Genomic DNA, 26,671 nt, shown 5'->3' with positions numbered 1-26,671 from the left:
CTTGGTTACATTGTGTTGTAGCATTGCAGCCAAGTCTCCTCCAGTGCCCCACTAAAGATGCCATTTACAGAGATGAAGTCATTTGTGTGTGTGTGTGTGAGGTGGTGGGGGGGGGGGGGTGGCTCCACGGTGGTCGCTGTGTTCGATTGTGATCCGTCCCTAGAGAGGTTCCCCTTACCATCATCTCTCCATTAAAAATCTATTATCCCTGCAGTGGGCTTTTGGCTCTGCCAATATGGATCCTTTAACCAATTTAAGTGCTTTAGTTGAGAGAGGGGGCTGCATGTGTAGACGCAGAAGTCCGCTCTTAAGTTCTTTATCCTCGACATAGGATGGGTGGGACCGACAGCAGGACAATTCTTTGTTTTCAGGATGAAAGGTAGTCTCCCTCTCATCAGAAACTCGATTGAGTGGCAAAGAGTAGCCTTCTAGTATCAAATCAATGCTGAATACAATTTATTTTCTGCCCACCCGTACTGTCTATGCAGTAGAGGTCGACCGATTATGACTTTTCAAAGGATTATTGGAGGACCAAAAAAAGCCGATACCAATTAATCATCCGTTTAAAAATAAAAAAAATGTTTTAATTTTGATTTATTTGTAATAATGACAATTACAACATGGTTCCTTTTAACATGTGTCTTCAATATACCCAGGTAAGAAGGTTAGGTTGTAGTTATTATAGGAATTATAGGACTATTTCTCTCTATACCATTTGTATTTCATATACCTTTGACTATTGGATGCTCTTATAGGTACTTTATTGGTGCCTACCATCACTCAGTCAGACTGCTCTATCAAATCATAGACTTAGTTATAACATGATAACACACAAAAATAGGAGCCTTAGGTCATTAATATTGTCGAATCATCTATCATCTCGCAAACCAGACGCTTATTCTTTCAGTGAAATACGGAACCATTCCATATTTTATCTAACGGGTGGCATCCATAAGTCTAAATATTGCTGTTACTTTGCACAACCTTCAATGTTATGTCATAATTATGTACAATTCTGGCAAATTAGGCGACCCAAACTGTTGCATATACACTGACTCTGCGTGCAATGAATGCAAGAGAAGTGACATAATTTCACCTGGTTAATATTGCCTGCTAACCTGGATTTCTTTTAGCTAAATATGCAGGTTGAAAATATATACTTCTGTGTATTGTTTTTAAGAAAGGCATTGATGTTTATGGTTAGGTACACATTGGAGCAACGATACGTACCGCATCGATTATATGCAACGCAGGACACGCTAGATAAACTAGTAATATCATCAACCATGTGGAGTTAACTAGTGATTATGATTGATTGATTGATTTTGTTTTTATAAGATAAGTTTAATGCTAGCTAGCAAGAGAGGCAGGTGGTTAGAGCGTTGGATTAGTTAACTGTAAGGTTGCAAGATTGAATCCCTGAGCTGACAAGGTAAAAATCTGTTGTTCTACCCCTGAACAGGCAGTTAACCCACTGTTCCTAGGCCGTCATTGAAAATAAGAATGTGTTCTTAACTGACTTGCCTAGTTAAATAAAGATTCAATACAGGTGTAAAAAAAAAAATCTGCCAAATCGGTGTCCAAAAATACTGATTTCCGATTGCAATGAAAACTTGAAATCGGCCCTAATTAATCGGCCATTCCGATTAATCGGTCGACCTCTACTATGCGGTGGGGTCTGAAATTATCGACAACCTTGATGAAGATGAGCAATAATAACTGTATAAAAATAACTAATTAAAATACTGAGCTATATTTTATGCTAAAAAGGGAAATTACATTATTTAATTAATTTATATTCATTGTGCAACAAATTAAAAATCAACACACCAATTGAGGACAACAGTTGGGTATTCCTGGGGCAGAGAAAGAGATTTTGTTTAACAAGTAAACGCCCTCCCTAACCTCACCATTACCAATAACAGGAGAGGTTAGCATTTCTTGGGGATATGATCTTTGACCCTCTAACTTTCATTATTCTCAATTCATTCAGGATTATCCATAATTATGGTAGCGTCCACATTAATGTAGAAGTGTTTAGAAACCTACAGTATTCTATTCTTATTTACCATTCATTCCTATTGGGCACACAATCTGAAACACAACCAAAAAGAACTGCAAATGCATCCAACAAGTTTGTAGAGAGACGAGCTCGATGTGACTCTACAGAGTCACATGACTTGCAAGGAACATTGAGACAAATACTACATTTTTGAAAACTCTATAACATTCTTTAAGAGTGTCAATTTTGACCTACCTTAAAATAATTTCCCCCCAAAATGTTTGGAGCATACAATATAGCTCAGTATTTTTATTTGTTTTATACAGAAATTAGCAATAATCTTTATTGACGGTATCAATAATTTCAGACCCCACTGTATATAAACCCAATGTGTTGCTAAGGCAGTGCTACCTCCTAGGTCCAACATGTAGGCCCAACTCGTGGGGTGCAGTGCATACCAGTAAGGTAAGTCTCTGACTGTTTCAGGTCGATGACTCCCAGCCTGCGCCCTCAATAAACTGTCATGTAAGATTACCCTCATGGTCTAGGCAAAGCTCTAGGGTTTCAAAACAAACTGTTAATGTCTCCCAGCTCAAGATGGCCGTGGGCTATATATAACCCTACACATGTACCTCTCCTTGAGCAAAAGGGCACAGCCATGCAGAGATTTAGTGGAGTAGGCCATCAGACAGGGATGTGGCCGAAGACAGAGTATGTAGACTATATTATCTGTCCCCACTGGAAAGTGCGTACATGATGTTTGCTCCTCCATTTTTGACCTCTGGAGCTGTGTGGAATTTAATGTAGGTGCTGATGCAAGGTCCAACGCAAATGCGTTTGGAAGCTTCTATATATATATATATATATATATATATATATATATATATATATATATATATATATGCTGGTGATCTTTATATATGTAACGGATGTGAAACGGCTAGCTTAGTTAGCGTGGGTGCTAAATAGCGTTTCAATCAGTGATGTCACTTGCTCTGAGACCTTGAAGTAGTAGTTCCCCTTGCTCTGCAAGGGCCGTGGCTTTTGTGGAGCGATGGTTAACGATGCTTCGAGGGTGACTGTTGATGTGTGCAGAAGGTCCCTAGTTCGCGCCCGGGTATGGGCGAGGGGACGGTCTAAAATTATACTGTTACATATACACTGCTCAAAAAAATAAAGGGAACACTTAAACAACACAATGTAACTCCAAGTCAATCACACTTCTGTGAAATCAAACTGTACACTTAGGAAGCAACACTGATTGATCATAAATTTCACATGCTGTTGTGCAAATGGAATAGACAACAGGAGGAAATTATAGGCAATTAGCAAGACACCCCCAATAAAGGAGTGGTTCTGCAGGTGGTGACCACAGACCACTTCTCAGTTCCTATGCTTCCTGGCTGATGTTTTGGTCACATTTGAATGCTGGCGGTGCGTTCACTCTAGTGGTAGCATGAGACGGAGTCTACAACCCACACAAGTGGCTCAGGTAGTGCAGCTCATCCAGGATGGTGCATCAATGCGAGCTGTGGCAAGAAGGTTTGCTGTGTCTGTCAGCGTAGTGTCCAGAGCATGGAGGCGCTACCAGGAGACAGGCCAGTACATCAGGAGACGTGGAGGAGGCCGTAGGAGGGCAACAAACCAGCAGCAGGACCTCTACCTCCGCCTTTGTGCAAGGAGGAGCACTGCCAGAGCCCTGCAAAATGACCTCCAGCGGGCCACAAATGTGCATGTGTCTGCTAAAACGGTCAGAAATAGACTCTATGAGGGCCCGACATCCACAGGTGGGGGTTGTGCTTACAGCCCAACACCGTGCAGGACGTTTGGCATTTGCCAGAGAACACCAAGATTGGCAAATTCACCACTGGCGCCATGTGCTCTTCACAGATGAAAGCAGGTTCACACTGAGCACGTGACAGACGTGACAGAGTCTGGAGACGCAGTGGAGAATGTTCTGCTGCCTGCAACATCCTCCAGCATGACCGGTTTGGAGGTGGGTCAGTCATGGTGCCAATGCATGTCCAGGCCCATCTGAAGTTTGCCAATGACCATCTGGATGATCCAGAGGAGGAATGGGAGACGGTCATGTGGTCTGATGACAGAAAATAGAGCTTTTTGGTCTGAACTCCACTGGCCCTGTTTGTAGGAAGAAGGATTAGTACAGCCCCGAGAACACCATCCCAACCGTGAAGCATGGAGGTGGAAACATCATTCTTTGGGGATGCTTTTCTGCAAAGGGGACAGGACGACTGCACCGTATTGAGGGGAGGATGGATGGGGCCATGTATCGCGAGATCTTGGCCAACAACCTCCTTCCCTCAGTAAGAGCATTGAAGATGGGTCGTGGCTGGGTCTTCCAGCATGACAACGACTCGAAACACACAGCCAGGGCAACTAAGGAGTGGCTCCGTAAGAAGCATCTCAAGGTCCTGGAGTGGCCTAGCCAGTCTCCAGACCTGAACCCAATAGAAAATCTTTGGCGGGAGCTGAAAGTCCGTATTGCCCAGCAACAGCCCCGAAACCTGAAGGATCTGGAGAAGGTCTGTATGGAGGAGTGGGCCAAAATCCCTGCTGCTGTGTGTGGAAACCTGGTCAAGAACTACAAGAAACGTATGATCTCTGTAATTGCAAACAAAGGTTTCTGTACCAAATATTAAGTTCTGCTTTTCTGATGTATCAAATACTTATGTCATGCAATAAAATGCAAATGAATTACTTAAAAATCATACAATGAATTTTGTTGTAGATTCTGTCTCTCACAGTTGAAGTGTACCTATGATAAAAATTATAGACCTCTACATGCTTTGTAAGTAGGAAACACTGCTGATTTTGCAGGTTATCAAATACTTGTTCTCCCCACTGTATATAGATCACCAGCACTGTGCCCATACCAGACTGTATGTGTTTACTGTAGTGATCGGGTTGGACTGTGTGTGTGTGTGTGACTATATTTGCGGTCTGTGAACTGTAGCATTGGGGTACTGTAGTGTTGGGAGTATGCGTGTACTTTAGGGGCTAATTAAGACTGGTAGAGAGACCCAATGTGTTGTGGCACTAATTACCATACAGTCAGAGGAACGAGAGAGCGAGGGTAGTGTTGGCACAGGGAACTGTGTGTGTGGGGGGGGGGGGGCATCCCGTGTGGTAGTGTCCTCCCTCAGTAGTACCTAGACAAACACCACAGAAGAGCACAGATCCCTACAGACAACAAGTGGTACTGGAGTCTGCAGACAGGGCTGCAAAAAAAATAAAAAATCATCATCTCCCTATTTATATTTGGATTATTAATCTCTGACATGGCCTAGATCAGGTATGTCACAATTATTCCATGGAGGGCCTAGTGCCTGCAGGTTTTTCCATTTTTTTCCCCCTTTCAAGCCTTAGACAACCAGGTGTGGAGTTCCTTACTAATTAGTGACCTTAATTCATCAATTAAGTACAAGGGAGGACGAAAAACCCGCAGACACTCGGCCCTACATGGAATGACTGACACCTGTGGCCTAGATTGTCATTGAATGGCACGGCTTTGTCTCCCCTCACCCATAGAAGTGTGTAATAGACAGCTCCTCTTACCAACATCCACAATACAATTCAAATCTGCCTAGACTGCCGCTATTGGCTCTTCCCAATGTGGGCACGCCTCAAAGTGATGTCATGATATGACTACATATGTCACATTACAGAGTTAAACTGTTATTCCCATTATAATGAGAATGTAACGATCCATGATCAATCCCTTATACGGTGTAGAAACAAGGTACTATTAGTGCTCAGCAATTCGTGCTTATTGAGGTCGGTTTCGGTAAAAGATAATCACTTTTCGATTTCTGTTTCAATTAATTGTTTTAGACATGAAATGCATTATGTGGGTTGAATGCTGTAACACAGAATAAAACAATTACAATTCCCATGATGGTAGCGACTGCCCATTACTGCTTATCACTTATTAACCATAATTTATTCACATTTACTTCAATAAAATGTTTTATTTTATTACAATGGAAGGGGAACAGGTGAGGGGGGAGCACCAAGGGAGTGGAATGGTTAGGAGTCGGGTGAGGGAAGGTGAGGAGAATAATTGTCACTCATTTTCCACCGTCTCCCTGATTTGACCTACCTGCCCAGTCCATCCTGTTGATTGGTTGTGCCTCTCCTCTCCTGTGATGTCATCCTATCCTGTCATTCCTGTAGTTGTGTCCACCTGCCTGTCAGGATTGACAGCCCAGTAAGATAGATCTGCCGCTATAAATCTCCATGTTGAAAAGGCAACAATGGCCTGTATGCAAGAAGCCATCTTCCCTATTGATTCAGAGGGATGGATGAAAGCAGCAGCTTCTCTCTCTGGACCAGACCTCTATCACAATAGAATGAATCACTGATTTGTATTCTGTTACAGCCTCCTGCTTCAGGAGATAACACTACGGTCGCCCAGGCCATGCTCAGCCAAGAGACGCCTCAAAACATGTCCTCCACCTCTGCTGTAATAGCCAGATACTGGGCATTTAACTGGTTATGTTAGTGCGTTGTGTGTGCATAGACAAGAATAGTGTGCATGTATGCACTTACGTGGATGTTCCGTGTGTTTTTTACTGACTTTATTTACAGTATGGAAAGAAGGAAGCTAAATGTTTGCCCACCCGATTGAGGTCGTGGTAATTCCCTTCCTGTTGCGTTAGCGAATTATAGCTGTGTGTGTGTGTGAGAGAGAATTATAGCCATCAAGTTGTTTTCACAAGCCTGTGAGTGTTGACATTGGTGATGGTCTAGCCGATCTGGAGAGCTACCTGTTTCCATGAAACCCTGTGGCAGTCTGATATAGAGCCTGTTGGCGCTGCCGTGCAGGAGAAGCTGTTTTGAAGCAGAGCAGAGGGCAGTTGCTCTGTCAGAAAGAAGCCTGCCATGATCCAACAGTCTGCTCATCAACAAGTCACCCTGGTCTGAACAACACACACACACACACACACACACACAAACACATAGGGGCTCAGAGAAGCGGAGTTACATGATCTATTAATACACCCAGAGACAAATATAGGAGTTACTTGGTGTGTGTCTGTTGCCTTTGACTCCCCGCCACTGCATTAACCTTGCAAATGGGTTGTTTTGGGGGATTTTGTCGTGTATCCTGCTCTCAACAAACTGTCCAGAGTCCAGGTTGATGTCACTCGTTACTCCTCTCCTCTAGGAACACTGCAGCTGCTGTGTGTGTGTACAGTTTTATGAGCACATGAGGAGTAACAGGGCTTCATGGAGCTCAAACTGTAGAGGTAGGGTGGGACAGACACGTGCCCACGCACACACAGGTCAGGACAGGAGGTTAGTGTAGGATGGGGCTGTTGCGTAATAAAGATATTTCTGAGTGCAGTGAGGATGTACAGTGGCTGGTTGGTCAAGAAGGTTGTGGTGAGTGTAGTGTACTTACTACAGGAGTATGCATATGTGGGGTAGAAGATCCAGGGTTTGTTTGTTTGTACGTGGTCTGTGTGCGTACAGTAGAAGATAAAGGTGGGGCAGATCCATACACTAGGTCGCAGTGGTGGGAAGTAGGAGGGGTTGGCTGGCTCATTATACCCTGATGAAGACAGCTTGTCTGTTGAAACTGTTGGACAAAAATATTTTTGCATCTGAGCTCCTAGAGTGTGCAGCTCTCCTTTTATTTTTTTAAGTATTCTATTCCGCTAGCCAGCACCTCGCCTAAATAGGTGTGCGTTTCTTTCGCCTCTCGATGGTTGGCTGGCTGGCCAGAGGATTGGGTGTCGTACTGGAACTGATTCCACCAGTGTGTTCGGTCTTGTCTGTGCTCATCTGCTCATTGCCCTTTTGAGAGATATGTATATATCACACACACACACACACACACACACACACCTGACTTGCAGTGAAATGTTTATACGTTTTCCCCAGTCTCTTCACAGATCTGACAACAGCTCTGATGATGCTATATCACTGATCTATGTCCTCTCTTACATTACTCTGCATTTGTGTAACCAAGGGAGGGGTTCTGCGGTTGCCAAGAAGCATCAGTGAAATTATCTTGTGGTTAGCTGAGGTCCTGGTTACAACCAGAAAATGTTGCAAAATATGATTCTACACATTTTGCTATGGCTTATGCCATGTTATGCCAAGTGAGTAAAAAATTCTAACAAAATCAATGGGGGCCTTATGCCATGACATGTTTTGAATTTTCGATTCTCCCTAACTGTCTAGTTTTTATTTTGGTGATTGTTAGTTCTCAATGATGATCTTATTTAAAATATATATATATATATATATATATATATAGCTCCATTATCTTAAACACTTTATCTGATTTTAGTCATTTAAGTTTACACTGAACTTTTTACATCCCAATGTTTTTTTTGTATTATTATTATTATTATTATTGTCATCATTATATAAACAAAAAAATAAACATCCTTTCACTGTCAACTGCGTTTATTTTCAGCAAACTTAACGTGTTAATATTTGTATGAACATAAGATTCAACAACTGAGACATAAACTGAACAAGTTCCAGACATGTGACAAACAGAAATGGAATAATGTGTCCCTGAACAAAGGAGGGGTCAAAAGTAACAGTCAGTATCTGGTGTGGCCACCAGCTGCATTAAGTACTATAGTGCGTCTCCTCCTCATGGACTGCACCAGATTTGCCAGTTCTTGCTGTGAGATGTTACCCCACTCTTCCACCAAGGCACCTGCAAGTTCCCGGACATTTCTGGGTGGGGATGGCCCTAACCCTCACCCTCCGATCCAACAGGTCCCAGAGGTGCTCAATGGGATTGAGATCCGGGCTCTTCGCTAGCCACTGACATTGACATTCCTGTCTTGCAGGAAATCACGCACAGAACGAGCAGTATGGCTGGTGGCATTGTCATGCTGGAGGGTCATGTCAGGATGAGCCTGCAGGAAGAGTACCACATGAGAGAGGAGGATGTCTTCCCTGTAACGCACAAAGTTGAGATTGCCTGCAAAGACAACATGCTCAGTCCGATGATGCTGTGACACAGCGCCCCAGACCATGACGGACCCTCCACCTCCAAATCGATCCAGCTCCAGAGTACAGGCCTCAGTGTAACGCTCATTCCTTCAACGATAAATGCGTATCCGACCATCACCGCTGGTGAGACATAACAGCGACTCGTCAGAGAAGAGCACTTTTTGCCAGTCTTGTCTGTTCCAGCGACAGTGGGTTTGTGCCCGTAGGTGATGTTGCCGGTGATGTCTGGTGAGGACCTGCCTTACAACAGGCCTACAAGCCCTCAGTCCAGCCTCTCTCAGCCTATTGAGAACAGACTGAGCACTGATGGAGGGTTTGTGTGTTCCTGGTGTAACTCGGGCAGTTGTTGTTGCCATCCTGTACCTGTCCTGCAGGTGTGATATTCGGATGTATCGATCCTGTGCAGCTGTTACACGTGGTCTGCCACTGCGAGGATGATCATCCGTCATGTCTCCCTGTAGTGCTGTCTCACAGTACGGACATTGCAATTTATTGCCCTGGCCACATCTGCAGTCCTCATGCCTCCTTGCAGCATGCCTAAGGCACGTTAGCGCAGGGACCCTGGGCAACTTCCTTTTGGTGTTTTTCAGAGTCAGAAGAAAGGCCTCTTCAGTGTCCTAAGTTTTCATAACTGTGACCTTAGTTGCCTACCGTCTGTAAGCTGTTAGTGTCTTAATGACCGTTCCACAGGTGCATGTTCATTAATTGTTTATGGTTCATTGAACAAGCATAGGAAACACTGTTTAACCCCTTCACAATTAAGATCTGTGAAGTTATTTTGATTTTTACGAATTCTCTTTGAAAGACAGGGTCCTGAAAAAGGGCCGTTTCTTTTTTTTGCTGAGTGTATATAATTATATATCATATCTCAGTACTAGTCAAAAGTTTGGACACATTCTCATTCAAGGGTTTTTCTTTATTTTTGCTGCGTTCTGCATTGTATAATAATAGTGAAGACATCAACTATGAAATAACTCATGGAATCATGTAGTAACCACAAAAGTGTTAAACAAATCTGAATATATTTGAGATTCTTCAAAGTAGCCACCCTTTGCCTTGATGACAGCTTTTCACACTCTTGGCATTCTCTAGACCAACTTCACATACTACATGATCCCATATGTGTTATTTCATAGCTTTGATGTGTTCACTATTATTCTACAATGTAGAAAATAGTAAAAATAAAGAAACTCTTTTATGAGTAAGTGTGTCCAAACTTTTGACTGGTTGTGTGTGTGTGTGTGTGTGTGGGATATATTTTTTTAAATGTTATTTTAAGAAAATTTGTTTATTCTTTTTTTTGGGAGGGGGCAACAATTTAACAGTGTGGCTGTTTTAGCCACGCTACACTGCCACCCAGTTCACTGGCCTATTGGGTTTGACCCTGTCAGATCAGAGCTTTACTGGTTGGCTCGGTCTACTAAGGCTGGCATGGGATGCATGTGCTGAGATCTTATGGGACAATTACAAGTTGATAGATTTCTGTTAGCGGTCTTTGTTTTACGGCACTGATGTCCTATAAGTAAGCCACTAGTCTGACATTGTGTTATATAGTTCCATGTGACACACTGATTGGAGCTAGTGGGGCCAGTGTGTAGTGACACATGGATCAAAACCATCACCAGTGTCATCTAGGCTACATTCATATCTTTTGATGCTGTGGGTAATCTCTGAATCCCTCTCACACACTCCATTCCGCCATCTGTTGCAGTGAGAGACTGGATATGTACAGGCAGTTTACTCTTCTACCTGACAGTTCACTGTGTGTTGGACAATACTCTTATGGCTCCCTTTCCTTGCCGCCTCTCCTTCATGATCACTGATGGGTGAATGGATTGGATATGGTCGATTTCCACCTTTTTTATAGCTCTCACCTGTCAAAAGGATGCATTTCTAAAGACAGACATTTTTACATTTTGCAGACGCTTTTATCCACAGCGACACACAGGACGGAGCCATTAGGGTTAAGTTGACTACCGGCCGAACGCTCTTAACCGCTCGCCTACCTGCCACAGCCTGTTGTTTTGAGTCTCTCTCGCCAGTCATGTCAGATCAGTGATGAGATGAAGTTGCCTGGCTACCCAGACTCCTTGCTCCTTGCAAACGCTACGCCACGCCCATGGACGTACCTCCCCAATCTTTCATCGAATGTGAACACATTCCAGGCCGTCTGATTGGTCCAGAAACCGATTGGTAGAGCCAGAACACGTGCGTAAAGTGCCGGTTTCAAAATTTGTCATTAGCTTTGATAATCTGATTGGTTAGAGACGATTCAATCGCTGACGTTTTGTACAATGCCCCTCATCACCACACACGACTTCACTAAAGTATCTAGTGAACGACAGAGCAGTGGAAGAATTTAGTGTGAGTCGTCAGGCTAGAGATAAAGTGAGATGGCAATAGGAAAGGATGTGTTCTGGAAGAGAATGAGGCCTGGTCGTATTTACGATTAGCCATATGGAAGCAGACAGGACAAAAAAAGGACATTCCTGACCAATAAGAAGCGCTTGCTTTCGTTTTGCACTAAGGAATACAACTCAAGTTGTTTAGTGAGAGCCAATGATTTATGGGCAGGGCAGCCGTCTGTAATGGCTGTGGCTGTTAACTGGACCCACATGGTAGTCCTAAAACCTTCTGACTGCAGGGCCTCCCCTTTCCTGTCCTCTCCTTTCCACTGCCCATCAATGCTGCAGTGTCACCATGTACTGTATATTCAACAGCTGCATGGGCTACACACAGGCTTTCAGAGAAACAGCACCTTTACGCTGTATAAAAAAACAACAAAAGGCTTCAGATTGTGAGGTAGGCAATACTAGGCATCAATGAGGAGCACTCTGCCAGTGTCAAACCCCCTCCGCTCTCTCCCTCCCCCTCATGTTGAGCGGGAGTGGATGGAAACATTGAGTACCTTCAGCACATTTTTCACATTCCCCTATGGGGGTCTCAGCCCCCCTACACACACACACACACACACATCTCACCTGGTGGTAAACTCAGTTGCACGGTAGGGGTTCAGTGAAGCGAATGTCAGACTCAGAATACTGCCAATGAATATACAGTACCCCAAATGTATACTGTACATTTGAAGAATAACACATCATAAAATGAATTAACCTTTCTCTTCACTCCCTGTTTTTCTGCTGCTCTGCTATTTCTTTCTCTCCTCTCACGCTCTCCCTCTCTCTCGCAGAAGTGTGTGTGTGTGTGTGTGGGGAGCAGTGAGGATGACGGAGTACAAGTTGGTGGTGGTGGGAGCAGGAGGTGTGGGGAAGAGTGCACTCACCATCCAGCTTATCCAGAACCACTTTGTGGATGAATACGACCCCACCATAGAGGTATGTGTCCAGAGCTTCTGTCCACATCTGCAGCTGATCACTGTGGGTGATGTCATGCGGATGTGGCCCCTCCCCTGGTCTACAGTGAACGGATAGAGTAACCTAGTGTGAGTCCACTGGCTCGTTGGAGAGACCACTGTTCACTATGGCTGTGACGATACCAGTATCGCAGTATTTAAAAAAAAATATTAAAAAAATTAAAACACGAAGCAGACTACTCTTTGGTATTTTTAAAACCTGCTGTATGTAAAATAGTGTGTGATAGCTTGGAAAATAAATAAACGTGACTCTGGATGACAACATGTTGTTTCCAACATTAGGAATGTTTTCCTAAAACCACTTTGTGTTTTGTTTCCTTGCCATGACACTAACAGGTATTGCATTACTGGTATTGTCCCATCCCTGCTGTTCACTACAAAAAAAACTCATGAACAAATATGCCACTCACTATCAATTCAATTCTCCAATAGTTTTTATTTTGTTTTACACTACACCACTACTCCTAATGTCATTCCCCTCCGTTCACTATAAGAGAGGGAGAGAGAGAGTCTGTCTGATTTCTCCACTACCCTCTCTCTCTCCCCCTTTCTCTCTCTCTCGTTCTCACCACGCCTGCCTCTGGCCAGACAATGTCTTTTTTGTGTGTGTGCATTCCTGTCCCCTATGCACTAGCACACAAAGGCCCTGCACCACATGTTTGTGTCTGTGTGTTGGGACGCTAAGCATCTGCCCTGCTACTCTGCCCTTTTGATACCACTACCTCTTCCCTGGCCAGTCACACAGCATAGGGGTTTAGTGTATATATCAACCAGTACACGTGTGTGTGTGTGAGAAAAACTAGGTCCCAGGCTCATGCTTCAGGCATATTCGAAATACGTGTGTAAATTGTTAGTTATTATATTGAACACGCATATTTTCTAGTATGTTCATTTAGTCAATAATGGAATTTATTTGCAAAGAATTTGCAAAACCCAATCAGATTTCGACAGAAATAGGGCTGAGACGCAAAGAAAATTTAAGGAGAGGGGGTACAAAAATGGTCAGATTAATACCGCAATTGAGAAAATTCAAACAAATCGAGACATGATCTCTTTCAATGACGGTCTCGCAAAAATAAGTATTCTTGCATTCTAACTACCCACTATTCAAAGTGCTTTGAACAAATTAAAGGAATCGTTCAAACATTCTAAGATCTGATGACAGTATCGGTATTCTCGCGGGGCTCAGAGATCAATTAGGTGCAGGAACTCAACTTACCAAGTTGCGGCCCACTTTTTTTTTTTTTTAGAAGTGAACCACTCGATTTTGTCCCTACGTTATAGCGGGATCGAACATGTCACCCTCCCTAGGAGAGGGTGTGATCTCAACAATTTATTGTTAAAACGAGAGGCTGCCTGGATCTTTAATTTAAAGACCCTTGCTCCTCTCGGTCTCAACGTAGACTTGAAGTGTGATCTGAAGCCCATGTTGTGATTATTGGAATTTTGCTATTGTTATTGTTTGTGTTTCCTATGTAGCCAAATTGTATCTATGATCGTATGGTATCCATTCATGTGTTTTTTTATGTTATTTTTATATCTGAGAATTAACCAATGATATCAGTCCACAACCGGCCATGATTACAGATACCTGTGTGTGTGTCCTGTGACACTATATAAACGTGTGACCTGCAGTGTTTGTCTTTATACCATGATGAAAACAGGTTGTGTGTCAACGTTGGTTATTAAATTATTGCATCTGAGCTCCTAGAGTGTGCGGCTCTCCAGATTACAGCCATCTGAAACCTAACAAGGTGGCAGGTAGCCTAGCAGTTAATAAGAGCGTTGGGCCAGTAACCAAACGGTCGCTGGTTCAAATCACCGAGCCAACTAGATAAAACATCTGTCTGTGCCCTTGAGCAAGGCACTTAACCCTAATTGCTCCTGTGCACACTTGGTTAAAGAATACGTAGGCAGCCTGTCTGTAGCAGTGTAACTGGAGGATGTCCCTCCCCTTGTTTTAGGACTCATACAGGAAGCAGGTGGTGATTGACGGGGAGACGTGTCTGCTGGACATCCTGGACACTGCAGGTCAGGAGGAGTACAGCGCCATGAGGGACCAGTACATGAGGACAGGGGAGGGCTTCCTCTGTGTCTTCGCCATCAACAACACCAAGTCCTTCGAGGACATCCACCAGTACAGGTGTGTGTGTGTGTGTCAGGACAAAGGGTTATACAAAGCTATAAAAAAAGCTTAGCCTGTGACTAAGGGGATTACAGCACGCTGTCAATTAAATCGATCCTGACTCAATTGGACCAGCGAGATCAGTGTTAATTTCCTCAACAACCTTTTTCCTGACTAAAACTATGACGATAGCGAGATGAGATGCCCTTGAAAAATGCGAACTATGACAATTTTAATTGACAAATGTGACAATTCCACTTGAGACTCGATTTCACATGAAGCTCCTTTTCATGTTTTTTTTCCAATCTTAAGTGTTGCAGCAAATGCAAGTTGCGGTAGCTTTTTTCATCATTCATGCTATTTTTTTATATTAGGAGTACAGTAATACCAGGTCCTCCCCTAATACTATCACTGCACCAACCACTGGTTGCATCATAGCCTGGTACGGGAATTGCTCCGTCCACGACCATCCAGCAGGTGATGAAGACGGGTCAGTACATCACTGGGACTGGGCTCCCACCCATCCAGGACATCTACTTGAAACGGTGCCCGAGGAAGGCGTGCAGCATTATCAAGGACCCCACATACCCCCCAGCCACGAGCTGTTATCTTATCAAGGACCCCACATACCCCCCAGCCACGAGCTGTTATCTTATCAAGGACCCCACATACCCCCCAGCCACGAGTTATCTTATCAAGGACCCCACATACCCCCCAGCCACGAGCTGTTATCTTACCAAGGACCCCACATACCCCCCAGCCACGAGCTGTTATCTTACCGTGGGGCAGACGATATCAGAGCATGAGGTCTGATACCAACAGGCTCAGACATTTTCTATCTACAAGCCAACAGACTGCTGAACAATTCAACTGGACTGACCACCTTTTGGGTAGCCTTCCACAAGCTTCCCACAATAAATTGGGTGGATTTTGGCCAATTCCTCATGAACAGAGCTGGTAAAACGTATTCAGGTTTGTAGGCCTCCTTGCTCACACATGCTTTTTCAGTTCTGCCCACATATCTTCTGTAGGGTTGAGGTCAAGGCTTTGTGATGGCCACTCCAATACCTTGACTCTTTGGTCCTTAAGCCATTTTGCCACAACTTTGGAAGTATGCTTGGGGTCATTGACCATTTGGAAGACCTATTTGCGACCAAGCTTTAACTTCCTGACTGATGTCTTGAGATGTTGCTTCAATATATCCACATAATTTTCCTGCCTCATGTTGCCATCTATTTTGTGAAGTGCACCAGTCCCTACTGCAGCAAAGCACCCCCACAACATGATGCTGCCACCCCCGTAATTCATGGTTGGGATTGTGTTCTTCGGCTTGCAAGCCTCCCCCTTTTCCCTCCAAACATAACAATGGTCATTATGGCCAAACGGTTCTATTTTTGTTTCATCAGACCAGAGGACATTTCTCCAAAAATGACGATCTTTGTCCCCATGTGCAGTTGCAAACCGTAGTCTGGCTTTTTTTTATGGCGGTTTTGGAACAGTGGCTTCTTGCTGAGTGGCCTTTCAGGTTATGTCAATATAGGACTCGTTTTACTGTGGATATAGATACGTTTGTACCTGTTTCCTCCAGCATCTTCACAAGGTCCTTTGCTGTTTTTCTGGGGATTGATTTGCACTTTTTTGCACAAAAAACGCGTCTCCTTCCTGAGCGGTATGACGGCTGCGTGGTCCTATGGTGTTTATACTTGCGTACTATTGTTTGTACAGATGAACGTGGTACCTTAGATCGATCCTGACTCACGCGGCAGCGTAGCCTAGTGGTTAGAGCGTTGGACTAAGAACCGGAAGGTTGCAAGTTCAATCCCCCAAGCTGACACGGTACAAATCTGTCATTCTGCCCCTGAACTGGCAGTTAACCAACTGTTCCTAGGCCGTCATTGAAAATAAGAATTTGTTCTTAACTGACTTGCCTAGTTAAATAAAGGTAAAATAAAATAAAAACCTTCAGGCATTTGGAAATTGCTCCCAAGGATGAACCAGACTTGTGGAGGTCTACAATTTTTTTCTGAGGACTTGGCAGATTTCTTTTGATTTTCCCATGATGTCAAGCGAAGAGGCACTGAGTTTGAAGGTAGGCCTTGAAATACATCCACATCCAATAGGCTAATTGACATCATTTGAGTCAATCAGAAGTTTCTAAAGCCATGACATAATTTTCTGGAATTTTCCAAGCTGTTTAAATGCACAGTCAACTTAGTGTATGTGAACTTCTGATCCACTGGAATTATAAGTGAAATAATCTCTGTAAACAATTGTTGGAAATATTACTTGTGTCATGCATAAAGTAGATGTCCTAACCGACTTGCCAAAACAATAGTTTGTTAACCTTTCTAGCGCAGGCGTTCCGCTAGCGGAACCCCTCAACAACATTTCACTGAAAAGGCAGCGCACGACATTCAAAAATATTTTTTTGAAATATGTAACTTTCACACATTAACAAGTCCAATACAGCAAATGAAAGATAATTCTTGTTAATCTAACCATCGTGTCCGATTTCAAAAAGGCTTTACAGCGAAAGCACAACATATGATTATGTTAGGTCAGAGCCAAGTCACAAAAACACACAGCCATTTTTCCAGCCAAAGATAGGAGTCACAAAAAGCAGAAATATAGATAAAATGAATCACTAACCTTTGATCTTCATCAGATGACACTCCTAGGACATCATGTTACACAATACATGTATGTTTTCTTCGATAATGTGCATATTCATATCCAAAAATCTCAGTTTACATTGGTGCTTTACGTGCAATAATGTTTTGATTCCAAAACATCTGGTGATTTTGCAGATAGCCACATCAAATCCCAGAAATACTCATAATAAACATTGATACAAGTGTTATTCACACAATTAAAGATAGACTTCTCCTTGATGCAACCGCTGTGTCAGATTTCCAAAAAACAATCTGAGTACGGCGCTCAGAGCCCAATCCAGCCCAAAATATCTGCCATGTTGGAGTCAACAGAAGTTAGAAATAACATTATAAATATTCACTTACCTTTGATGATCTTCATCAGAATGCACTCCCAGGAATCCCAGTTCAACAATAAATGACTGATTTGTTCCATAAAGTCCATCATTTGTCCAATTAGCCACTTGTTGTTAGCGTGTTCAGCCCAGTAATCCATCTTCATGAGGCACGAGCACTACGTCCAGACAAAAGTCAAAGTTCAGTTACAGGTTGTAGAAACATGTCAAACGATGTATGGAATCAATCTTCAGGATGTTTTTAACATAACTTCAATAATGCTCCAACCGGAGAATTCCAATGTCTGTAGAAAAGCACTGGAGCAAGAGCTAACTCTGTCGGGACCGCACGTCACGAGCCCGAGACACTCTGCCAGACACCTGACTCATTCAGCTCCCATTCCCCCCTCCTTTATAGCAGAAGCCTGAAACAAGTTTCTAAAGACGGTTGACATCTAGTGGAAGCCTTAGGATGTGCAACTTGACCCCATAGACACTGTATTCGGTAGGCCAAGCTTTGAAAAACTACAAACCTCAGATTTACCACTTCCTGGTTGGATTGTTCTCAGGTTTTCGCCTGCCATATGAGTTTCAGGGTGGAATATTCTAATCATTCATATGAACATATAAATCTCATTAACAATCCACCCTTAATGACTAAATAATACACACTGAAACCTCATATACAATCTGGAAACTTAAAGGGTATCTAAGATTAATTCAAACCAATACATGTATGTACATTCGATATTCATCGGTTGAATAATGTTGAAGTCGGTGATCTAGAAAGAAACCCCAGTTCCCAACTTACAATTTAGTGTTGGATGACCATTCAAAACTTCGTTTCCTAGTCGGAGCTTGTTTCTTCCCAAGTTCTCAGTTGTCTTGAACTCATTTCAGTCAGATTTCTCAGTTCCAAATTTTCCAGTTGTTTTGAGTGCGGGAGAAATCATGCTGGATTGACAGTTGTTTTTATAATTTTAAGCTTGGAAAAGAGACCCTCAAACTCAGAATTGGGACCACACACCCACTCCACTGAATAGCAGGCTAGTGATTGCTTTGCAATGCTTGCAGTTAGCTACTGATGACTTCCAAACAATTCATTGTCGAATTTGCGATTTACAACTTGTTGTGTAATGTTTATGGCGATGAGCACCGGGAACGTTTTATCTAGAATTTCTCTTTGTTATTTCACTTCATATGACAAGGATTTAAAAGGATTTGCCAGTAGACTGTCGACTTGATTCATGACGATGACCACTAGCTAAGATTTTGAAAGTATGATGTTGACATAAGTCCAATCAAAGCTACTGTTCAAATAAAATGATTTGACGTCATTTTATCTGCGGCCAGTGACCTCGAACCTTCTCCGATGGGAACTTCTAATGTAACTCTATGGCAGCACCCATGGCGCTTGAATTTGAACGCTACCCTTAGATTTGGCAGTGACGTAGTGTCCCCATGAGTGACAGAACACTGAGCCACTCACGGCACAACTAGAGAACATTACCAACCCCCTATGCTCCGTATTTTCCGCTGGATGCCCCACCACCACAGAAAGCACTGAGAGGCTGAAACACCTGCATTTTAGAGCTGCCTTACAAACATGTTTTATTTTTTGCTTTCTTGTGTATGTGGCTTTAACTTTTTTTTTTACACACATTATTTGTAATCTGATATGTGACATGTATTAACGCCAAAATAACATGCAAAACAGGCAACCCAAAACCCCACCTGCCCTGAATGACGGGTCGCCGCTGCTAACAGCACATTTGTCTCCCCCTGTTTTACTCCTGACAACCTGGTGTGCCAGGTGCCAAAGCTGTCAGTTAACACCACATCACTGTCTAAAGATGGACGGACACTCAATGCTGTAATAATACTCCCCATCCCAGATCCCAGGCCAGAATGGAGGATGACTACGGAGTTACACTGGTCAAGTTATTTAAAGATGTATTGTTCATGTGATAGACAGAGGGAGGGTGCAGTTCGTTCAGTGTCTCTGTGTTAACTCCAGCTCTAATGCCAGGCTGCCAGCTATGGGATTGGTAAAGCGTGCCTGTTGCCCACCATTTGGCCTGCACTATATAGGGAATCGACAAGGCCAAAGCGCTATGCAGTCACTGATCTACAAATCACACCAAACGGACCATAGATCGGTGTTGGTGGGTTTGCATTGGCTATTGTGTGTACTGCTAGGTGATGAAGGTAAATCAAGGGGTAATTATATAGATCTGACCCATTACCCTCGGTCTCCTCACACGGTCACACAATCATCTGACTGGCTGTTTTAGTGGTGAGCTCATGTTCCCTGCCTTTCCCGTCCATCTCCATAGACATTGAGCATGCGCATCCCAGGTTGTCTTTATTTTCACAGCACGACCGTGGATAAAGACAGCCTGGAATGCCACCACAACTCCTCCACCTGGTGTTAGCTGTCCTGCCTGTGACTGTGCTGAGTTACGGACACAGAGAGGTGGATAGATCTGACCCACTCCCCTCATACGCTCACACTCCCCTGGCCTGCTAGCTAGATGGCTGCTGGAGAGATGAGGTCATGCTGTTTGCTGCCCACCTGCCTGCTGTCCACCTCCCTCCAGTGCTGCACAGCAAGGCCTGCTCCTCTGGGTCATAGAGCCCCTTGTTTGTCTGACTGGTGATGTTTATGGAGGGAAGGAGAGGAAGGTAGGATCCTATACAGAAGGGTGAAATGACCCACGAACACTGGGCTCCTTCATTGGGAATTGATTATGGCAACTTTACATCATGCATTAGTTGTGGAAATACTTTGCCAGTCGCATAGTGTTTGCCTAGAGGGCGGCAGGTAGCCTAGCGATTGAGCGTTAAGCCAGTAACCGAACGGTCACTCGTTCGAATCCTAGGTAAAAAATCTATCAACGTGCCCTTGAGAAAGGCACCCTAATTCCTCCTGTAAGTCGCTCTGTATAAGAGCGTCTGCTAAATGACAAAAAAAAATGTACGTAAAATGTTTACAGTCACTGTGATGAGGTTCTCCATGGCTGCAAGTGCATACCACTCTACTACAAGGTATTGACATTACACCAGTAATTCTACTGGTAGTTCTTCTGGTATATGGTTTATGTAATGTGGAGTACTGTCCTAATTCCTGTAAACGAAGGTTAAAAGAGAAACCAATTAGTAAGGAACTGACCAGTGTCTTTCTGTCCTCCTGTAGGGAACAGATCAAGCGTGTGAAGGACTCTGACGACGTACCGATGGTGCTGGTGGGTAATAAATGTGACCTCCCGGCGTGTACCGTGGACACGCGGCAAGCCCAGGAACTGGCCCGCAGCTATGGAATTCCCTACATTGAGACCTCGGCCAAGACACGACAGGTACACTTCCACACACATTGTCTCGTTTCGACCATTGCAAATTTTCTATTGGTTGCATCCGATGTGATTGCCGTTTCCATGGTGATACCGATCCGACTTTGAAAAGCTCAAGTTTTTGAGATTTAATTTGTTTTCATTAATTTTTGTTTTCAGTGTTAAATAACAGCTCAAACAAATATAGAGAAAAGTAATGTTGTAGATGGCCATGTTTACAAGATTGGTAATGTGTAATGCCCACTTTGCAGATTGTAGTTTTGAAGGTGTATGTGTGTTTGCAGGGGGTAGAGGATGCCTTCTACACACTAGTCAGAGAGATCAGGCAACACAAGCTGAGGAAGCTCAACCCTCCTGACGAGAGCGGGCAGGACTGCATGAGCTGCCGCTGTGTGGTGTCTTGATGGAGGTCGGTCATAGACTCAGCCCATTAACAACTTTATCGCAAGCAGGGATGGGCACAAATGACAAAATACAGTTACATTACAAAATACAAGTATTATAATTTGATTCTGTATCTTGATTTAAAATGCATGCATTTTAAAATACTAAAATACATTTGCAAGTAGCCGGCCCGTACAGCTACAACATTCTCAGTAACGGTTACAGAAATGTTTTACTTGCTATGACTGATATTTATTTTTATTTCACCTTTATTTAACCACGTAGGCCAGTTGAGAACAAGTTCTCATTTACAACTGCGACCTGGCCAAGATAAAAGTAAAGCAGTGCGACAAAAACAACAGAGTTACACATAAACAAACGTACAGTCAATAACAGAGAAGATCTATGTACTGTGTGTGCAAATGTAGAAGAGTAGGGAGGTAGGCAATAAATAGGCCATAGAGGCAAAAAATAATTACAATTTAGCATTAATACTGGAGTGATCGATGTGTAGATGATGGTGTGCAAGTAGTGATACTGGGGTGTGCAAGTAGTGATACTGGGGTGCAAAGGAGCAAGAGGGTAAGTAATAATATGGCGATGAGGTAGCCGGGTGTGCTATTTACAGATTGGCTGTGTACAAGTACAGTGATCTGTAAACTGCTCAGACAGCTGATGCTTAAAGTTAGAGAGGGAGATATAAGACTCCAGCTTCAGAGATTTTTGCAATTTGTTTCAGTCATTAGCATTAGAGAACTGGAAGGAAAGGCGACCAAAGGAAGTGTTTGCTTTGGGGATGACCAGTGCAATGTACCTGCTGGAGCGCGTGCTACGGGCGGATGTTGCTATGGTGACCAGTGAGCTGAGATGTGGCTGAGCTTTACCTAGCAAAGATTTATAGATGACCTGGAGCCAGTGGGTTTGGCGATGGATATGTAGTGAGGGCCAGCCAACGAGAACATACAGGTCGCAGTGGTGGGTGGTAAATGGGGTTTTGGTGAAAAAACGGATGGCACTATGATTGACTGCATCCAATTTGCTGAGTAGAGTGTTGGGGTCTATTTTGTAAATGACATCTCTGAAGTCAAGGATTGGTATGATAGTCAGTTTTACGAGGGTATGTTTAGCGGCATGAGTGAAGGAGGCTTAGTTGCGAAATAGGAAGCCGATTCTAGATTTAATTTAGGATTGGAGATGTGAGTCTGGAAGGAGAGTTTACAGTCTAACCAGACACCTAGGTATTTGTAGCTGTCCACATATTCTAGGTCAGTTGTTATTGTTTATCACTGTGGTTAAGAATTTCTGGTAAATAACCTAAATGTGTATGTGAAAATGAACATACCAAAATTAACTGCAAAGCACACTGTATTATTATTTGGCCTTGTTTTGGGGCGGAGCTCATTAGAATAATACTCAGCATGCTTTTCAGTTGTTTGTTTTTACATTTATATTTAATTAATTTAGCAGACACTTTGATCACACCATAGTGCAATCAGACTTATTATACGAATGAAGGGTGAATGGGGGCACACAAAATTGTGAACCACTGTAATAATAAAATATATGTATAAATTATAGCTCTCGAATGCATCTGGTTACAAAATCATTGTAGTGTAGTTCAGCCCAGTGTAATACAAAATACTCAAAAGTAATTTAAATACTGCCCATATCTGATCTCAAGAATAATCAACAACAGTTTATCTGGCACAGCCAGAAGAGGACTGGCCCCTCTCAGAGCCTGGTTCCTCTCTAGGTTTCTTTCTAGGTTCCTGCCTTTCTAGGTTTTTCACAACCATTATGCTTCTGCATTGCTTGCTCATTGGGGTTTTAGGCTGGGTGTCTCTATGGTACTTTGTGACAACTGCCAATTTGTTAAAATTACTTAAAATACATTTGATTCATTTATTCACAGCAGAGACACTGAGTCCTTACACAATGTCTTAATAATTTATCCTTCTCTCCCACAGCTCACCAATTCGCGGTGAGGAGTGGACCTATGGCGCATAGTGGCAACATGGACTTGAAGACTGACGGTGGAAGCTGAAACAACAACAAACTTTTAAACTAAAGAGGACGGTCAAAGAAAGGCAGAGCAAGCAGATGTATCACCAAGCTATCTGTGTACCATAGACGTTTGGGAGAGGAGTACCTTGCCCCTGCCAGGCTGTGCCATGCTAGTCTCGTCTAGACTAGGCTTTCTGTCCCCTCTTTTTGAGTCCATGTCTGCCAGAGCAACACCACTAATGACTATTTTTCTCCAGTGTGATCATGCCGAGCATCTCCAATGAGTTCCTGCAAAGTTATTGTTTAACAGTCTCAACACTGGTCTTAAAGGGGGGGGGGGGGGTGGTCACCAACCCCTGGTGAGTCCCCCCAACACCTCCTCACACCTCAAAACACAGATTTTACATTTGACCCCGTGAAAAGAGTGGACAGTAGTTGCCTATATCCCCATGCCTAATTAACCTCCCCCAGCCTTCCTGTTCCACTCTAGAGGGGCTCTGCAGAAACCTTATTATTATGGATACAAGTAGGGGACAGAGCATGATACAAGACACACCACATAGGAATGATGCCTTTTTTTACGGTTAGTCCAGCCGTCGAACCTAGCTTTCTTTTCTTCTTAAACACATTGTTTTTGCTATGTGATTTTTGTTGTGATTGAAGGTGGTCATGCTCAGCGCTGTAAAGTAAGTCGGGATGTTTATTTTGTGTGATGGGAGGTTGCCATTTTAAGACCTGTCTTGGGTGGAGAAGTGAGTGATACATGAGTGATGTTTTACTTTCTGTTGCCTTCAAGGTTGGGCTGAATTGTGGTTGGAGGCTGGGGAGACTAAAGTCGATGCTTGGTCCATGCAGTGCCATTTATTTATCATGGAATGGTTATGCAGTGAAAGATTCTTGCACAGCTTTTCAAGGAAGTTGAACAAAATATGCTTTGAGCTTGATTACCGGTGGCATTAATTTCTTTCAAGTTCCTTTGCTTAAATGACTTCATGGTGTTTAGTATAGTTTGCCAGTTGTAGATAGCAGGTATCAGTCTTCCCTGTGTTTTTATTAAGGCTCAGGAAATAGGAATTACTCACCTTTTGATCCTGGAACATAAGATAGAATGACAGAATTTCAATTTCACAGATTGTAATGCACAAGACCTGCCTTAAATTACTGCTAATATGCGGGATAAAACTGGTTGCTTGGCCACAGTAACCTTCTCTCTCATTCTACTCACTATTACCACCTCAGAAAGATATTTGGTTCCCCGAGAAGATCATTTGATTTAAGATAGTCATGTCTGAGCCAACTTCTATTGAAAGAAAAGTCAGCGGAAAACATTCTTCATTTCAGGGGTTCTCGTAATATTTCTCAATATTGAAAGGCGTAGGTAGGACTACTAGCTTTTGTGCTCTCTACAACACTAACATCAGCATAGGGCTGACAATACAAATGAACACTGCTTGGTCCTGTTTAACTTGCCTTATTTGTTAGCTAGTACTTCATGCCTTGTACATGTTAGAGCAGTAAGTTTGTCAGATGCAAGTGTTTCTGTGGTGGTCTGTGTCTTCTTTCCTCTGTGGATAACTGTTGTTGTGAATGACTTCTGGCGATTGGAGAATGTTTTCCTCATGTCTGGAGGGAAAGAAGGAGCACAAACAAACTCTGAAACACTCCAACCAGATGTGGTTTTGTACTGCATGCCCTGTCTGAATAGTTAGATTTGTTTGTGTTTTAGTCCAAACTAAGTATGTTAAATGACTCCAATCTTAATTCATTAAGTGTTCTGGGGTTTTTTTACTGTAAAAGGGCCACTTTATTTCGATTTCCTCCTCTTGTTTTTGAAGGTACTTATCCCCACAGTTCAGCCACAGTGACCCAGTAGAACATTGTGATGCCTCATTAGACTTCTGTCAAAGCCAAGTCAACACCCCTTGACCTCTTGTATAGAAGACAGACCTAAATGTTGGAAAATAATCATTTTATTTTGTTTCTAGAAATGCTTAATTTCACTCTGACATTTTGCTGCTATCATACATGTGAGTGGTGTTCCTTAGTATACGTACAGTACGTGCTCTTGTATGTGGTTTTCCAGGAGCTCCCCCCCTCCAACAAACACTGCTGAGTTACCCCCTATCTTGCTTGAACACAATAACACCTGTTGGCATATAAGGGCTTTTTAACCTGCACCCTCTACCATGAGAGGGCCCTGCAGTCAGGCAAGACTCCCCCAGATCCTGTCACCTTTCCTGGTTTGCTACCCTTCATATGACCCCTTGGATCCAGGGAATGGACAAACTGTCATGGAGGTGGGCTGTGGTCGAAGGATGAAGATACTGCGCACAGGCTTGGTACCGTAACCTCAGACGACAGCCACTACACTTATTCTGGCTCTGTCTGGATATAACCTCTCCACTGCATTGTGTGGACCACATATTATATTCTGGAGCTCTGAGGGATTCCAAGACGGGGACGATGTTGACCTTTGTATAGGTTGATTCTCCCCCCAAAAAATGTGTGTGTGTGGGGGGGGGGGGGGGGTCAAACTGATCAAACTGTGAAAAAAGATGCATTTTTAACAGAAAATATTGTTCTATTAATATATGGCACTCCATAACCGTATAAAGTAAATCTGTTCTGTACTTTGAAAAAGAAATAACCAATCTTAAATCTTTGTCCACATAGTGATCTACTGGGTAACGTTAAACAAATCAGACATGCTATGTAACTTGTGTATCAGGTGGACCTCTGGTGATAGAAGACATGTACTGTACAGTTGTCTGAACTATAGTTACCAGTAAGTAATATGCCAGTTAATTATTTTCTACCATTTCCCTTCCCTTGTCTGTCTGTACCATATTGTACACTGACTGACAGGCAGTGATGGACACACATCTAAAGGTAAATTCTTACAAACTGGACATCAGTTGTCGTCAAGAGGAATACAAGACCAGCAGGCCACTGGTAATCATGTCTGAAAGGAGGGGAGAGTTTTGGGGACAAAAACATGGACATTGGGGGGGTTTGCCCAAGTACTGCAATCGCATAAAGGGCTTGCTTCTCCCTGTAAAACTGTAGTTTGAACAAGCGAGAGAGGACGTGGGTTTGGAAGTTTGATTGTGAAAATATCAACTGTTTGAACTATTTAAGATGTATTTACTCTAATAAAATAGCAAATGTACAGCAGGGCAGGAATAAAGATGTCAAGATAAACTCATTCACCTGACTGACCGTAGTTATTTTAGCTACCATCTCTCATCTCCCCCTCAGCCCTTCCCTCTCTCCAGGATAAAATATTCATGTAAATACTATGAACACCACATTTGTTTTTAGTGCAAAAACAAGGAACTATTTATCCACGTGATTTAAGTGTGCAAATCACAGTAACAAACTCAAATCAAATCAAATTTTATTTGTCACATACACATGGTTAGCAGATGTTAATGCGAGTGTAGCG

General features: G+C 43.1%; 1 protein-coding gene across 2 annotated transcripts in view; it reads left to right on the top strand.

Moving 5' to 3' along the window:
- LOC110522187 (GTPase HRas) overlaps positions 1 to 26,431 on the top strand; it is a 38,984-nt gene extending 12,553 nt beyond the window's left edge. The window contains exons 2-6 of one of the 2 annotated variants that reach the window (XM_036976888.2): positions 12,195 to 12,339; positions 14,342 to 14,520; positions 20,685 to 20,844; positions 21,123 to 21,247; positions 23,190 to 26,431. In XM_036976888.2, the coding sequence (XP_036832783.1) occupies positions 12,229 to 12,339; positions 14,342 to 14,520; positions 20,685 to 20,844; positions 21,123 to 21,242 (570 nt within the window). In that variant the 5' untranslated portion in view covers positions 12,195 to 12,228 and the 3' untranslated portion in view covers positions 21,243 to 21,247; positions 23,190 to 26,431. The remainder of the gene's footprint in view (positions 1 to 12,194; positions 12,340 to 14,341; positions 14,521 to 20,684; positions 20,845 to 21,122; positions 21,248 to 23,189) is intronic. The other variant, XM_090230365.1, reaches the window with a different exon arrangement.
- Positions 26,432 to 26,671: the final 240 nt, after the last annotated feature.

This window comes from Oncorhynchus mykiss, chromosome 1 (assembly GCF_057628025.1).
Source record: "Oncorhynchus mykiss isolate SJ-2025 chromosome 1, ASM5762802v1, whole genome shotgun sequence".
Lineage (NCBI taxonomy): Eukaryota > Metazoa > Chordata > Actinopteri > Salmoniformes > Salmonidae > Oncorhynchus > Oncorhynchus mykiss.
Note: the sequence above shows the minus strand (reverse complement) of the source record. Positions and strands in the feature narration are given on the sequence as shown.